Consider the following 14,647-nt stretch of genomic DNA (forward strand, 5'->3'; position numbering starts at 1 on the left):
GAATAGGAGACTAGATTTATCAACGTGCATGTTTTCTATATACCAACATAATCAATATCTTAAGGAGGGGGGAAAAAGAAGTTATAATAACATCAGGTCTTTCAAATCTATAAAACAACTTACTAATTATCTGGAAGTCAGATAAAACAATAATCTTTTTACAGTGTTCCTTTTTAATGGATTTTTAGTCATAAAAGTTTAATATTTATTCAAAGTGAAAGTTTGCTTTAAAGGATGTCTATAAAAAGAGCCCTGTAGGAGTCTATTTCCTCAGCTTTTCTAATTCTGTATCAAACTTCCAATGCTGGCACCCAAGAAGGTTGTTACTCTGAAGGGTAGGAGTTTACTTATCTAGGCTTGAAAAACCGAGCTGTTTTTTTTAGGGATCTCTTGAAGACTTATGGGGAGCTGAGGGTTTCATTTGAAGGTGGTAGGGCTGCACACATACACGTACACAGAGCGGTTTACAGGTTCCTCTGTGAGTCGTATGGGCTGTACATGAGGAGAACGGGAGGCACCTTGACAAGTGCCGTGCATCTCTGATGTGGAGGGCAAGCAGCTGCTCACAGGGACGCCTTTGGTATTAACTGAAAAACACAGTGACGTTTGTGGTGGTCACTGTGATCCCAAGGAGTGTGGAGCTCTGTTGTGCCATTTGGGATCTGTTTTCAGTGAGGGCTTCTCCAGGTACTGTGCCTAAAGTTAGTAGCAAGGTCATCCAAGTTTTCCACCTGTACATCATCAGAAGTGTGGTATGGCTGGGCAGGTGAATTGTGCACTAGACCCTACGAGCCACACTCTTGGGAAGCTGGGTTGTACCTAAATTCTTCCATTTTTTCTGGTGGTCAAAAAGTGACAGACCAGACAGATTGAGTGCAATCATGACATGGCCCACAGGTCACCCCCTGTGGCTGGTCTTCTGGCTTCTCCCATTCTCGCTCATTTGGGTGCATAAGCCACAGTAGCAAGAAATTCCTGTCTGATCATGGCACCTTCAGTAATCACGAATACAAACTGTGTGTGCAGATGCCAAGCGTCTCTAGTTAGCTGTGACCGCTGTGACATTGCTGGAGTAACAGATGCAATCTTTTTCATCAAGGGGTCCAGCTTTGAAGACAAGAAGAGACATTATTTCAGTACCTTACATTACTGGTAGGGAAAATGGAGTTGCTATCACTGATTTCTTCACAGTGAGACATGTGTGCCATGCAGCTCTCTTTGCACATGGCAAGAGGCTAGTGTAGTTGCTCAAATTCCAGTGAAGGCATATCTTACGGCATCTGCACAGATGATCATGCATGAGATGGAAATACCACTTTGCATAAGAGAAATGAAATGAAAACATTTTGTAGCCAGACTTGACCCTAGAAGCCACATAAAAATCTGTAGGTGGCTAACAGCTATGCTCTTACTTCCATGCTGTGCCCCCAGACTTGACTTCACAAGCATGCCTTCCTGCTGTGCCCTTGCTGCTTCTCCCAGCATCCCAGTGCTCCTGCAGCTGCCTTTACCATCGTTCATGCTTTTGGAACACTGCTACAGTCCCCCTTTACCTGCTGGGCACCTTGAATACCTCTGCCTTTGCTTTTTTGCAACTCGTTTTGTGCCATGGCTTTACAGTCCCATGCAATCTCTGAACCTAGAGGGATAAAAATTTCTTGTACTGCTGGGACTGTACCCATTGACAGTGCTGTGCTCTCCAGTTCTCGGGGTTGGGCTTTGAGCGGTCATACGCAGCTGACTGACCTGATCAGATGCTGAAGGGAAGAGAGAGGGAACACTGCGTAGTTAAGTAGGGGCAGGAACTTGATAGGAAGAAGCATGCCTCTTGATGGACCCTGGGCTCAAAAGATGATGCTTCAGCTGCAGCTTGATGCCATACCACCTGCAGTCTTTTTTTCTCTGCGTGCCATGACATCAGATTCGAAAGGAAGAGCATCTTCCAAAATACCTGTTTTATCCAATATTTATCCAATTGTTACTGCTAGAAAAGTGCATTCTGCACAGTGTCTGTGCTGGTTGGCTTAGGGAACTAGAATGGTTTTTTAGGATCATATCTTTCTCCATTTTGCCACTTCTGCTTGTTTGTAAATAATAACAACAACAATAAAAATTAAAAGTCCTCCTCTGTCTCTTGTCAGTGATGACTCCTTACAATTTGCGATCCAGTGAAGAAATATGTGGTATTGACTGCAGAGAGCTGCTGCTGATTCTTCTCATTAGTGTTTGACCACAAGCAAGAGGAGTAATTCTGTGTGTGAGTCCGGGGGTCTTACACTGGCGTGGGCCTATGTGATCCTGTTTACAGACTTCATTTTCGGCCCTCATTTCTGTAATTTAGGACAGGAATCATGTAAAAAAGACATTTATATTAAATACATTGGATCATGATTTTGTCTTTATTATGCGAGATCTTGCTTGATGAATAATCATCAGGAAGAGGGTGGTGGTCTTGATCTCTCCTCAACAGAAATGTTTGGGAATTCACCTGAAAATGTATGAGAATTCAGGTGAAATTCCAAGTAGAAGCATTGTGATACTGGAGCAACTCGAGCAAAGATTATTGGCTGTCACAGGTAATTTTTGTAGTGCTAGAAAGTAATTTTTGAAGCATCCTACTGAAGTCTAGATGCACAATGTAGGAAGAAGGCATCTCCTGAACAAGCCGAGAGTAAATATCAGCCTCTCCCATTTGAAAGATACAAATTTCCAGGAACAGTTTCATCAACAAGTGGATCTGCTGACTTCACCTTGGTGGAGATGCAAGATCCTGATGGTTGAGGGGAAGGGTGCATGTGCATTTAAAACACTATGGGCAGAATACTTCTTAAGGCTGATTTTAGTCTCTAATTTTGAGTCTTTTGAGAGCAGTGGCTGGCCTTCAAGTACAAGGAACTGGCAGCTGCTCCACACTCACTTTTTATAGGGGCAGAGGCTGTGTAAAGGACCAGTATGGAGCTACTCACACGTGTGTGAGCGCTTGGGTAATGAAGAGCTGCCATGTGGACTCTGAAAGTCTCTACATTACAGTAGAAACCACTTTTACTTCCCTTTGCCCTTCCCTTTCTCTTCCGTGAAGTCAGACATCTTTAACTATATATATGATTTTTTTTTTTATATATGTTGCTTTGGTTTTTTAGCATTGTCCTAAACAGTAAGAGGTCTCAGACTGTCATTTTTATACTGTGCCATGTGATGGTTATAGGATTTGCTATCCTTCTATATCTTGCTCTGAAGACGCAAAAGTATAATATTGCACGTAGTCTTGTCATGCATTTCTGTGACTTGGCTAAGCCTGCAGGCCTTTTTTTCCAGGTTGGTCCAGGTGGGTAGTTGGAGGCACTAATGCTTCTTTACATCACTGATTTCTTGTGGGGAGGAGTAATCAATCAAATACCTAATGCAGTAGTATTGCGTTCAGGTGCTAAGACACAGTCTCTGCACCTTGCTTGCTGGAAGGGCAAGCATCTGCAAGTGCCTGACACCTGAAGCTCGGTGGAAATATCAATGTGTATTAAAAGCAAATATGCTTTCCTTGAGGGTTTCAGGATTTGTACGTTTTTCCTATGCTGTTGGATGTTTGTACTGAGTGAATGGTCTTAGGGGAGCATGAGAAAAGGAAAGATTGAAAACCAGTTTAAATTGCAAGATGGTAAAGAATTCTTTTGTGCGATCTTCACTGTCTTTTATTGCCTTGCAATATTTGACTTGTATGTTAGTTTTTCTATGTTTGTACTTGAATTTTAGAAATGTACACAAAAGGTCTTTTTGTACATGATGCCGTTACCGGTGTTTGTAGTGTTGCTGTCATTTCCCTGTGCCTTTATTTACTTTTTAATTTATTTTTCTTTTTTTCTTTATTTGGAGATTTCTAATTAATTCATATACTTATTTTTATTCTATTTCTGCCATCCTTTTTTTAGTGTTTCTGACTGGTTTATCTCTTGTCTTTATTCCAGCTTTGTTACCTTCTTTATTTATTGTGTTCCAAGCAGAGAAAAATTAGATGGAGTTGAAAATCTTCCTTCTGGCATTACAAATGTGCAGATGCTAGTTCTCTTTTCTCTTGTTGCCGTCACTAGCTTGCCTGTGAGTCAAGCAAGTCCTTGCTATAAGTTTGTTGGTGAAACCCAAACCTCAGATCAGATATCCCTTGGATCAGATATTCTGATTATGGAAGTAAACAAAGCTCCGTTTCCCCTGACTGATGCTCAGTCCTGATGAGTTGCTTCCAGTTAATTTACTGAGAATTTGTTGAACTTTACTCCTGCTCAGCTAAGTTTTGTTGACTTGTATTGATAATTATGGGTTTAAACTTGTGTTTGCTCTTTCTAAGGACTTAAAGCACTGGGAGTTTTCCATTTACTTAGTTATCTCTTTTGAAGAGGAATTTCCTGCTTAGTCTGTAAAGATCCTACTGCTTCCACTCAAAACACATCAATACACTATAAAGAAAAAGAGCTTCATTTTTCTTCAGTGGGATGAAAATGTTCCACATTGTCTTTGGTGCCTGGGGCCTTTTTGATACATGATCTTTGGTGGCGTAGGTGTGCTGTGGAGGACTCAGCAGGGTCCATAGTGTGATTCCAGGTTGGCAGGTTTTTTTTAGTCTGTAGTGAAGCAAATATGATATTTAATTGTCTCATCTCTGCTAAGAACAGTGTGGGGTTTATGCTTCCCTCAGAATTAAGCATCCGAAACTACTTTAGGCCTTTGCTCTTCCACCCCAGTCCATTCCTGCAGTAGGACTCCAGTATCGTCGGTGGGAAGTCACTGTATACAAGCAGTAGGTGATGAGGTGATGCTCATTCTGTGGTGACGAACTGGACCACTCATCTCCTCTTTTGGTGCAGCCAGTAGTGAGACACATCAACATGAAGGGAAAGGAAAATAGGCGGCTGTTTTTCCAGGGGATGGGCCTTTTTGCCACAGCACCCAGGGCTGCTGGAGGGAGGAGCAGGTTGCCACCTCAGAGCTGCTGGGGGGGGGGGAGCAGCTGCCAGCTCCAGCTTGGCCTCCGAATGGGATGCACATTTTAGCAAGTACTTAGCACTTTTGGGCAGGCTGGGAAAGAACAACTTCTGGAGCTTGTCTGCTTCTGTAGCAGATTTCTATCTGACCTGAAGACCAGGCACTGCAGTGACCAAAGAGCAGCAGGGAGAAATGGCAGGGATGCTCCCTGTGCAATGGGCTTTTTTCACGTAAAACCTGTTTCTTCCACGGAGGTCCTGCAGGACTCCATGGTGGAGGTGCTACCTCACCTTGCTGTCCTCAAAGGGAGCTTTTCATGCTCTGCTTACTTCCCTTCTTAATGGTTTCACATTTCCAGGGTTGACTTGACAATTTTTCATTGCTAACAATTTCCCTTCTTTTTAATTTTAGAGTAGGAGTTTTTTGGAGTCCAAGTGTAAAACTTCTGTTTAGGTTCTTGCGCAATCTCTTGATCAGTAAATGAGTTGAAGAGCAGTGGTGTTACGCTACTCTCTGCAGTAGTTGCAGTGAGAGTGGGCTGAGCTTTTGCTGTTCCCAAGCCATAGCAGAGGAGTAATCACACATGACATAGATGCTATTAGGATGGGTTTGGGTGGTTTTAGTGTTTTTCTGTGTGGTTACTTGACGTAGTAAGCCTCAGCAAAAGGGTTAAATAGGGCTCGAGCTATGGATTTGAAATTCTGCGTGATACATCTGATCCGTATTACTGTGATGTGCCAGAAACTGCAGTGATTGTGTGAGTTCTGCGAGCAAAAATGATTGCAATGCAATTTCTTCTTTTTCCTGTAAGATCGCATGTATCCTCCCTGCAGGGATTTTATTGTTCAGTGGACTACGGTGTGGGTTTGGAAAAAAGTAAAATCATTTGTATGTAAATACAACCTGAAGGCTGCAAATATCCAAGCTGCTACAAAGACAGAGGATGTGTACATGAAAATAAATGGACCTGTTGAGGTTAGAAATTCATAGTTTACCGTAACAGGGGAAAAAATAAATGAGGTTGTCTTTGAAACCTTATAGGTCAGCATTTCAGACTTCTGTATTTGTGCTCCAATTAAAGGAGAAAATGGAAAAGCTTCTGGATATTTACTATTTTCAAGCCAACTTGAGAAGGGAGAAGCAGAAACAATATTTTTCATATGTTCTATTACCAAATTACATGCCATGAATAAGATGGTTGTTGTTTGGCTCGTACATAGGTTTGTGTGAATTTTATTTGGTTTGGAGTCAGGCTGTGTGAGGTTTTTTGCAATTGTTACATTTCTTTTTTTTTTTTCCTTTATGTTAAATGAAAAGAAAATCTTCAAGAAAACTGGAAGTAGAAACGATTTCTGTGGGTCTCACAATATGCTGGGAGGTACAGGAAACCCAGCGTTCAAAAGCAGGAGAGAAGGAGAGGGAGACAAGAAAGGAGATGCTGGATGTGTCTTACAGCAGCATTTGGTTTACTTGATTTTTATTTCTTGATACAGTAAAAATATTTCCTTGCTGAAGTACTTTGATTTGGACTTAAAATAGCATATATTCTTTTGAAATAAGTTCACATTAACCCCCACAAATCCCTCACTTACCTGTCCAACTCTCAGCTCCTGTTAATGCATATTCTGCTTTCAGCAAGGGAAAATGTAATTTAGTTTTATAGCTGCTTTAGAAAAGTCTGTGATAAAAACAAACCAGTGCCGCCTCTAATGAGTATTAAAGCCCAAACCTGTGCACTTTCTAATAGGTGTAGTCTTTCCTCTTAAAAATGTCCTGGGGTTTTATGTACTAAACTCAGATTAATGCTAATGGGAGTTACCTAAATAAATCCTCTGGTGCACTGATAGTATAATAGAACATTTATTTAGTGTTGCATTTCACTTTGACTTCATTTTGTTTCTATTTTTTTAATGAAAACAAAATTTTCTTTCCTTCCTCTCCGTAGGTGTGCTTCTAAGAAGAGTATTGACCATGAGGAAGCCCACGTGTTAGTCAGTTTGTACTAATCCCACTGAAGAAAATGAAGCCACGTTTCAGCTTTGCCGACCCTTTTCCCACCACTGTTGGCTGAATGAGAAATGGTCGCGTGATTATGCTGACACCCCAGCATGCATTTGGTAGACCTGTGGTTAACACGTTCCCTCTCCATGTGTCTGCTCTTACAAAGTTTTGTCCTCATGATACTGTGCTTTCATTCTGCCAGTATGTGCCCGAAAGGCTGCCTCTGTTCTCACTCTGGAGGTCTGAACGTCAGCTGTAGCAATGCAAACCTCAAGGAAATTCCCAGAGATCTTCCTCCAGAAACAGTCTTACTGTATTTGGACTCCAATCAGATAACCTCTATCCCTAATGAAATTTTTAAGGACTTGCACCAACTGAGAGTCCTCAATTTATCAAAAAACGGGATTGAGTTTATAGATGAACATGCCTTTAAAGGGGTGGCAGAAACCTTGCAGACTCTGGATTTGTCCGACAACCGGATTCAAAGCGTGCACAAAAACGCTTTCAACAACTTAAAGGCCAGAGCCAGAATTGCAAACAATCCCTGGCACTGTGACTGCACACTGCAGCAGGTGTTGAGGAGCATGGCCTCCAACCATGAGACTGCCAATAACGTCATCTGCAAGACTTCTGTGCTGGATGAACACGCGGGGAGACCGTTCCTCAATGCTGCCAACGATGCTGACCTCTGCAACCTTCCTAAAAAGACTACCGATTATGCCATGCTGGTCACCATGTTTGGCTGGTTCACCATGGTGATCTCGTATGTGGTTTATTATGTCCGGCAAAATCAGGAGGATGCGAGGAGGCACCTTGAGTACTTGAAATCCCTGCCAAGCAGGCAAAAGAAACCAGATGAAGCTGATGACATTAGCACTGTGGTATAGTATTCTGAATACAATGACTGCCTTTGTGATGGAGACTGGATTTGGATGACGTGAAACCCAGAGGTTTACTTCTAACGTTCATTGTAACATTAACACTTTGGGGTTGGGGTTTTTTTTCCTGTTTAACTGAATTACACCACTGTTGAGCTTTCTAACAGAAAGTTTTGTCCGGGTGGTATACTTTAATTATTTCTCTGGTGGTATCCTAAAGCAAGTGAACTAATATGTAAACATTAGTTTAGACCCATTCCACTATTTAATAACGAAATTTATTTTTTTAATTTAAAAACCAAATAAAAGCTTAAATTTGAACCATGTAAAACAGAGTAATTTATTGATCACAAACCTATCCAGTACCAGGGCACACTTGGTTTGATCAGTGCTCGCAAGGTAGAAGAGAGGAACGATGACGAAGTGGGCTGTGAGAGGTCCTGGAGCCGAGGCTCCCTGAAGGACATTTCTCTCCCTGGGGTGCGAGGTGAAGAGCTGGTGAATGGTAGCCCATTTTTGGGGCTGCTGACCGTGATGGGAGAAGGGTGTGGAGAGAGCACAGTGCCCTGATTCTGGGTGTAATGGACCCGTGCTTGGGTAGGACCCCGGGAGGCGTTTTGGCGGCACTGGGGAGGAGCCAACATGAAGGAACTTCATTGCAGGACATGAAAGAGAGGTAAGTGGCAAAATGCGGTGGTGTTTCATCTTATACCTGCTTACTGCCTCCCATGAGCTTCAGGCAGGGGTCCCCAGCAATGGGGAGGACAGCGAGAAGGCAAGCACAAACTTAGTATACTGTTTAAACTAGAGTAGTGATGGTGATGACAGATTTTAAAATTTAAAACAGCAAATTAGTCTTTTTAATCTGTGTATTGGTTCATAACTAAAAGTGGCTTTATTTTTTAGAGTGCATCCTTTTTTAAAAAACTGAATTAAGTAAGTGTATATTTAGGCTGGGCATATTCTGTTGTGTGTTAGAAAATATTTTGGTATGATTTTATGGGCAAGGCTTAGGAAGTCCATGTACTTAAATTCGGCCTTGGATACAAAATGGATATTTTAAAACCATGTCTTTGAAAACATGGTAGTGTTCTCTTGTCATAGATGAGGTTTTCAAAGGGAACAGATTCACAAGAATGTGTACCTCTTGTCCTTCATTTCCATAATAAAATAATACTTGTCTCTGGGTCCCTATAGGTCCAGTCTAACTGACATTAGACTATGGATTGCTGAAGGATGGATTAAAAAATGTATAAAATGCTACTTTGCCAAAAAAGCGTTAACAGCCTTAACTCAGAAAACTCCAGTCATATCTTCCATTAGATTGTCTGTTATTTCTGTTACAATTATACTCTTACGGTTTAGAAGGCACAAGCCTGTTTATCTTCTTTCAGAACATCGTTAAAAGAGTATCTAAAATCTGTTTCAAAGCAAGTGAGAGAACAGGAAAAAAAGACGTCTTAAAAAAAATTTGCATAGAGTCAACTTCTTATGTCATCTTTGTGGGCTGACTCCTGTCTAAGTAGCTGTTCTTGTGACCAACTTAGCTATTTGCATTGCTTTATCTCGATTAACAATTTGTGGCCTTTTAAGAGAATGTTCATGTTTGTAAAGGGCAGAGTTTATCCAAAAAAGATCTGTGCTCTGATATTTCTACCTCCCCCCTTTGCCCCCCTATTACGTTAAAAAAAATATATATTTTCTAAGAGGAGGATGCTGTTGATTACACACCCTGCTTAGCTTGCATTTTATACCTTCCTTTTCTTCAAGCTCTATCTTGCTGAACTTTCCAGCATTGCCAAAGTCCCCAGCCCCCCCAGTGCTGTGGGGCCTCCTGCAGGTGCTGAAAGCAGTGGGACTAAATACACATGTGACTCTGAAGAGAGCAGATAAAATGTTATATTGTACTGGTGATATAACAAACCCTACTGAACGGGACGTGTAGTGCCTCTGCATAGGCTGAGCCAAGCTAATTCCTGATATAATTCTCCTAACTTCTCTAAAATCTCCTTCAGGGTAAAATTTATCTTGTTTCTTTCACTCTGTTCCCCAAGCGATATTTCTGATGCAGGGGGGGACTAGTTAAAAGGGACTGAGCTGGAGATACTAACTTAAATCAAGAATTCAGTGCTGTGTATTCATAATTAAATGGAGGAATTTCTCCACAAAATTTAAAACAAAATTTGGACAAAAATATTTTAAACAGCAATAGTTACAAATCCAGACAGTTTTAAAACACTTAAAGATACCTGCAGGTTTTTTAAATTAGCTTTTAAGCAGCGTTTAAAACAAAACAAAACAACACCAAAAAAACCCCTTAACACATCTCTCCCCAAAACTGACTGACAAAACTATAAATAATTTATCTTTAGTTTTTCCATGTTACTGCTTGATCCGTAAGAATTGTTCTGGAGCGGGTACAGTTTTCCCCCAGCTGAGCTTCTGACTCTGTGTGTTTAAATCCTGGCCAAAAAACGATTTAAACCAAGTTAAGCAGTACTCTGTAGAAAGGCTCTGGAGGGATGGTTTCATATCAGTTCTCCAGGTCTACTGATTTTCTTTCATTGATTCACAAGACTTTTCCTTTCTTCTTTTAAAGACAGTACTGAAAACTGTTTAAAATCTGAGAATCAAGGCAATGCTCTGACAACAAATAGATGCAAATATGTCCAGCTGAATTTAGCTGACGAGGAAAATGAATTAAATCACTGTTCCTCAGCAGACTTGATGGCGCTAGTATTCCTGTCAACTCAAATATTTGAGATACATCTCTTTGTTTCATTAAACAGAAAGATAAAAACCTTTAGCCTAAGAAGATACTTGGTTTTATTGTGTTTACTGTACACCTTTGTGTCCCAAACTGCTGTCTGTAGACCTGCATGCTGCCCTTTGAAGTCAACGGCACCAACTTTTAAACTTCGATTGCATAACGCTTCAAGAAGTTATTTACAAAAACAGTTTTGTTCAAAAATAAGTAAATTGGTGTATTTTTAGCTGTGTTACCTTAGCATATAAATACAGATGAGAGGAAATGGATGTTTCCGTATTCACAGGAGATAGCATATGACAGAAAATAAGGAGGGCAATGCATAACACGGTGATTCTTAATTTTTTTTTTAATTACGATGCTTCAGGAAAAGTAGAGCTAGGGTTCAGAAACTTAAATGTGATTTATTTCTCTAGCCTGATTTTTTTAAAAACCTTTGCTAGATTTTCTTTCTAAAGCATAAAGGATATCTCTCTGAACATTATTTTTTTCCTTAAAACTAATGCTGATTTTTCTCTGCTAATTTTCTAGTGTAACTATGCTCTGTGGGTGAGATACGTGATGGTGCATTTGGGCTGTGTGTATTTAGGCTCAGACTTTATACTTCTATTCTCAGTTTTGTGCACAATTAGATACAGATATCTTCACCATTAATGTACGTTGGTTTTAAGTCTTCAATAACAAGGTTGCACACTGTGATTGCCATAACTTTGAGGGGGCTGAGTATGAACAGGGTGTGTTGTGGTGCAGGTTTTGGTCTTCCCAGGGAGGAAAGAGGAGAATCTTGGTTTAGCAAAGAGTTGCCATACAGAAAATCCACCACAATATTTTTCAGTTTGAAAGGGGCAGGTTGTAAGCATTAGGAAACAAGAAAAAAAAAAAAAAAAAAAAAAAAAAAGTAAAAGGAGCAGCTGGAGGCTAAAATGCTTGAAGGTGTTGTAGAGTCTTGAAGCATGTTTAGATGTGCAGCGGGGTCTCAGACTGAATCTAAATGAATTTTAAGAAGAGCGTCCCTGTACTCCCACGCCTGGGAAAAAAGCTAGCATTGTCCCAAAAGCGTCCCGAAGATCTCAGAATGGGACAAATGCTATACAGTGTATTTCTGGGTGATGTGGAAAAGCCAGCTAGTGAGCTGATAATATTTGTGAATGATAAACAGTTATTGAGGACAGCCCAACCTACAGCTAACTGTGAAGAAATACAGAAGGTTCTCACATTTCCAGGTTAGCAGAAGATGATAAAATGAAGGTTGGGTTTTGTTTGAATAATTGCAAAGTACTGCAGATGGCACATCCTTAGTTATGAACACAAGGACATTCTCTAAATTGGCTATAATCAATGGAAAAAACATCTTGGAAGCACAGTGGGAAGGTCTTCAACTATAAACACCAGAAATTATTAGGAGGGAAATAGTCAAACAGCATGGTGGAATGACATGATAAACCACTGAAAGAAATCTGTGATGAAGCCACATCTGGAACATTGCATTCAGCTCAGATTCTCTTTGTCTCCAAACTGCTGAAGATGTAGAGAATGGCAGTAAGATAATCAAGGATATGAAGTTGTTTCTATAGGAGAAGACATCAAACATTCCCAAGCATGGGGATGAGATGCCAGAAGAAGACACGGTAACAACTGGAGTGGTACGCAAAAGGTAACTTGAGAAAGACTGATCTCTTTTTCTTGCAACAGAAAATAGAACAGTTCTGATTAAACAATACCAGGCACTAGGTGCTGTATCTTGAGGGGGGGGGGGGGGGGGGGGGGGGGGCGGGGTGTTAATATTTTTTGTTAGCATGCATTGAAATGATAAAGTATGGGATACTATAGAGTAGAAAACACATATGGAAAGGTAGGACACCACAAGTTCATGGAAGTCAAGGTTGCCGGAGGTTACTTAACACTGTTAACATTCATGCAGATACAGTTCTCAAGAAGGAAAGCCCCTGCTCATCCTGTGAAGCAGGGATGTTTTCCTAGGAAAAGCTCACAAGTCTGTGCTTCCTTTAGTCTCTCTGAGGTACTGCTGTGGGTGTTTTTTGAAGAAGGGAAGGTGGACATGATTTTATGGCACTGATGATGGCACTGGATTGCATCCAGTGGGGTGCAAGCCATGCTGCACTGCCCTCCCTGTGAGGCAGGAGGGGACATTTGTTGTGTGGACAATGAGGTTTCACATGCATGGAGTGGGAACGAAGCCTGGGAAAAGCAAAATCACATTTAATTGCTGGTGTCTCCTCGTTGTGAATTGCAGTGATAACTTCCAGGCAGGGTTCAGGCTCTCCATGCTGAGTTGTGCCAAGACTTTTTTAGCTAAAGGAATGACAGCTTTTCATTGGGGACCTTTGGGAAATCTATTCAGAGATTTTCCCTGGCACATTGAGATGCTTTGATACTACTCTTACAGCTCACCCGGTGGTCCATCTAAAAAGGATGGGGATTTTCCTGTAGGTTCTTCATTAAAACAAGGCTGAAGCCTTATTTTCCACAAAGAAATCCCTTCATTGTGGTCTGCTTCTTCAAGTGAAGGCTGTTCTGATGACTTAATGAAAGTATGAGTACTTCACAGTGCCACTTATGACAGGGAAATACCCTGGCTTCTTTAGTTTTGGTTTGCCCAAGTCAATTAATTTGAGAAATGAAACCAACCAACAAGCATTAAACAGAGTATACATGCTGTACCATGGCAATCTATGAAGTAGGTGTTTTTTGCAAGCCAATACATACATGAGTAAGTATGTGTGCAAGTCATCCTCTGTCTTTCAAATTCACTCATATTTCCCTGTGGTTAGTCGCGTGCATGAGTGTGTCAGATACGTGTATGTACACATGCAGGTGGGTAAAACAGGAACTCCTTTGGATGCTTTCATTTCCCCTATTTAATCATGAAACAGGTTGCTTTGAAGCCATGAGTCATGCTGCATCCAAGCCAAGTACACCTCCGTCCTCAGCCTTTCATGATGTCCCCCGGGTCCCAGCACCAGCTGCACGCAACATGAAAGAAAATGGGGTGACACTGGCACATCTCATCCTCTTTCTGAGATCCTTACTCAGATCCATTGGTTACTATATAAAGCTGTTACAGACCTTTGTGAACAACCTTTTGTTTTCCTTCTGGCTCACAGAAAACAATTTTCTAGAAAGAAAAATGGTTAGGTGGATGATGTAATGCCTTTTAGCTCATAAGGAACAGTCCTGTTTGTAAAAACTGGAGAGTGCAAATGTGGCTAGTGTCCCTGGGTCTGTTCTCCTCTTCCGCACTTGTTAATGAGTAGGTTCTTGGCATTCTGGTGTGTTTGGCTGTGTTTTTCTCTTAGGAGATAGCTATGCCCCTTGGTGGAGATTTCTTAAGATGGTTGTGAGTCTGAATACAGCTGCTAAATCCAACAACAGCTCCGGAATGAAAAATGAGATGGTTTCAAGCTTTCCCTACTGCAGAGAAACTTGAGAAGCAGTTAAGTATTTGGGAATTCAAACATCTGTATTATTCTTAATGCTGCTGTGAAACTTCAAATGCACATTGCGAGCATCCCACTGGTTTGGTGGGGCAGTCTGCAAGAAGATTTCATGAAGACGCAAGAACCTCCAAAACCTGTTAGTGGTAAACTGGGCATTTGGTGGGGGGAAACAACATAGGAAGTCCATATGTTGAACAGTCAGTTTACATATCTTTATCTTCACAATTACTAGTCTCAGCCTCATAATCAAAGAGTTTGTGATCATTAGTCTTTTTAATAGCTCCATCTTAATTTGGAAAAATAGGTCTTTTTAAACACAACTGCCCTAACACTGGTACTATCTGGCCTGGCAGTGCTAGTATTTAAAAGGTGACTGAAGTTCAACGTATTAGTTAAGCTTCATCTGCATCTGTTTGTATGCCTGTCTGCACACTACAAAAAAGTATTTATGTATATATTAAAAATTACACATTTTCCTTACATAGGTGTGGCTGTAAGACCATACTCTTTCCAATAGGCTCTGAAAGATTTTAATGTAAAAAAGCAAGGAAAATATTAGAAAGGAAAAACAA

At 40.9% G+C, this 14,647-nt stretch overlaps 1 protein-coding gene across 3 annotated transcripts in view; it reads left to right on the forward strand.

Moving 5' to 3' along the window:
* LRRC3B (leucine rich repeat containing 3B) overlaps positions 1-8,181 on the forward strand; it is a 47,824-nt gene extending 39,643 nt beyond the window's left edge. For all 3 annotated transcript variants that reach the window (XM_056338562.1, XM_056338563.1, XM_056338565.1), the window contains exon 2: positions 6,917-8,181. In XM_056338562.1, the coding sequence (XP_056194537.1) occupies positions 7,080-7,859 (780 nt within the window). In that variant the 5' untranslated portion in view covers positions 6,917-7,079 and the 3' untranslated portion in view covers positions 7,860-8,181. The remainder of the gene's footprint in view (positions 1-6,916) is intronic.
* The last annotated feature ends 6,466 nt before the right edge of the window (positions 8,182-14,647 follow it).

Source organism: Falco biarmicus, chromosome 4 (assembly GCF_023638135.1).
Source record: "Falco biarmicus isolate bFalBia1 chromosome 4, bFalBia1.pri, whole genome shotgun sequence".
Classification (NCBI taxonomy): domain Eukaryota; kingdom Metazoa; phylum Chordata; class Aves; order Falconiformes; family Falconidae; genus Falco; species Falco biarmicus.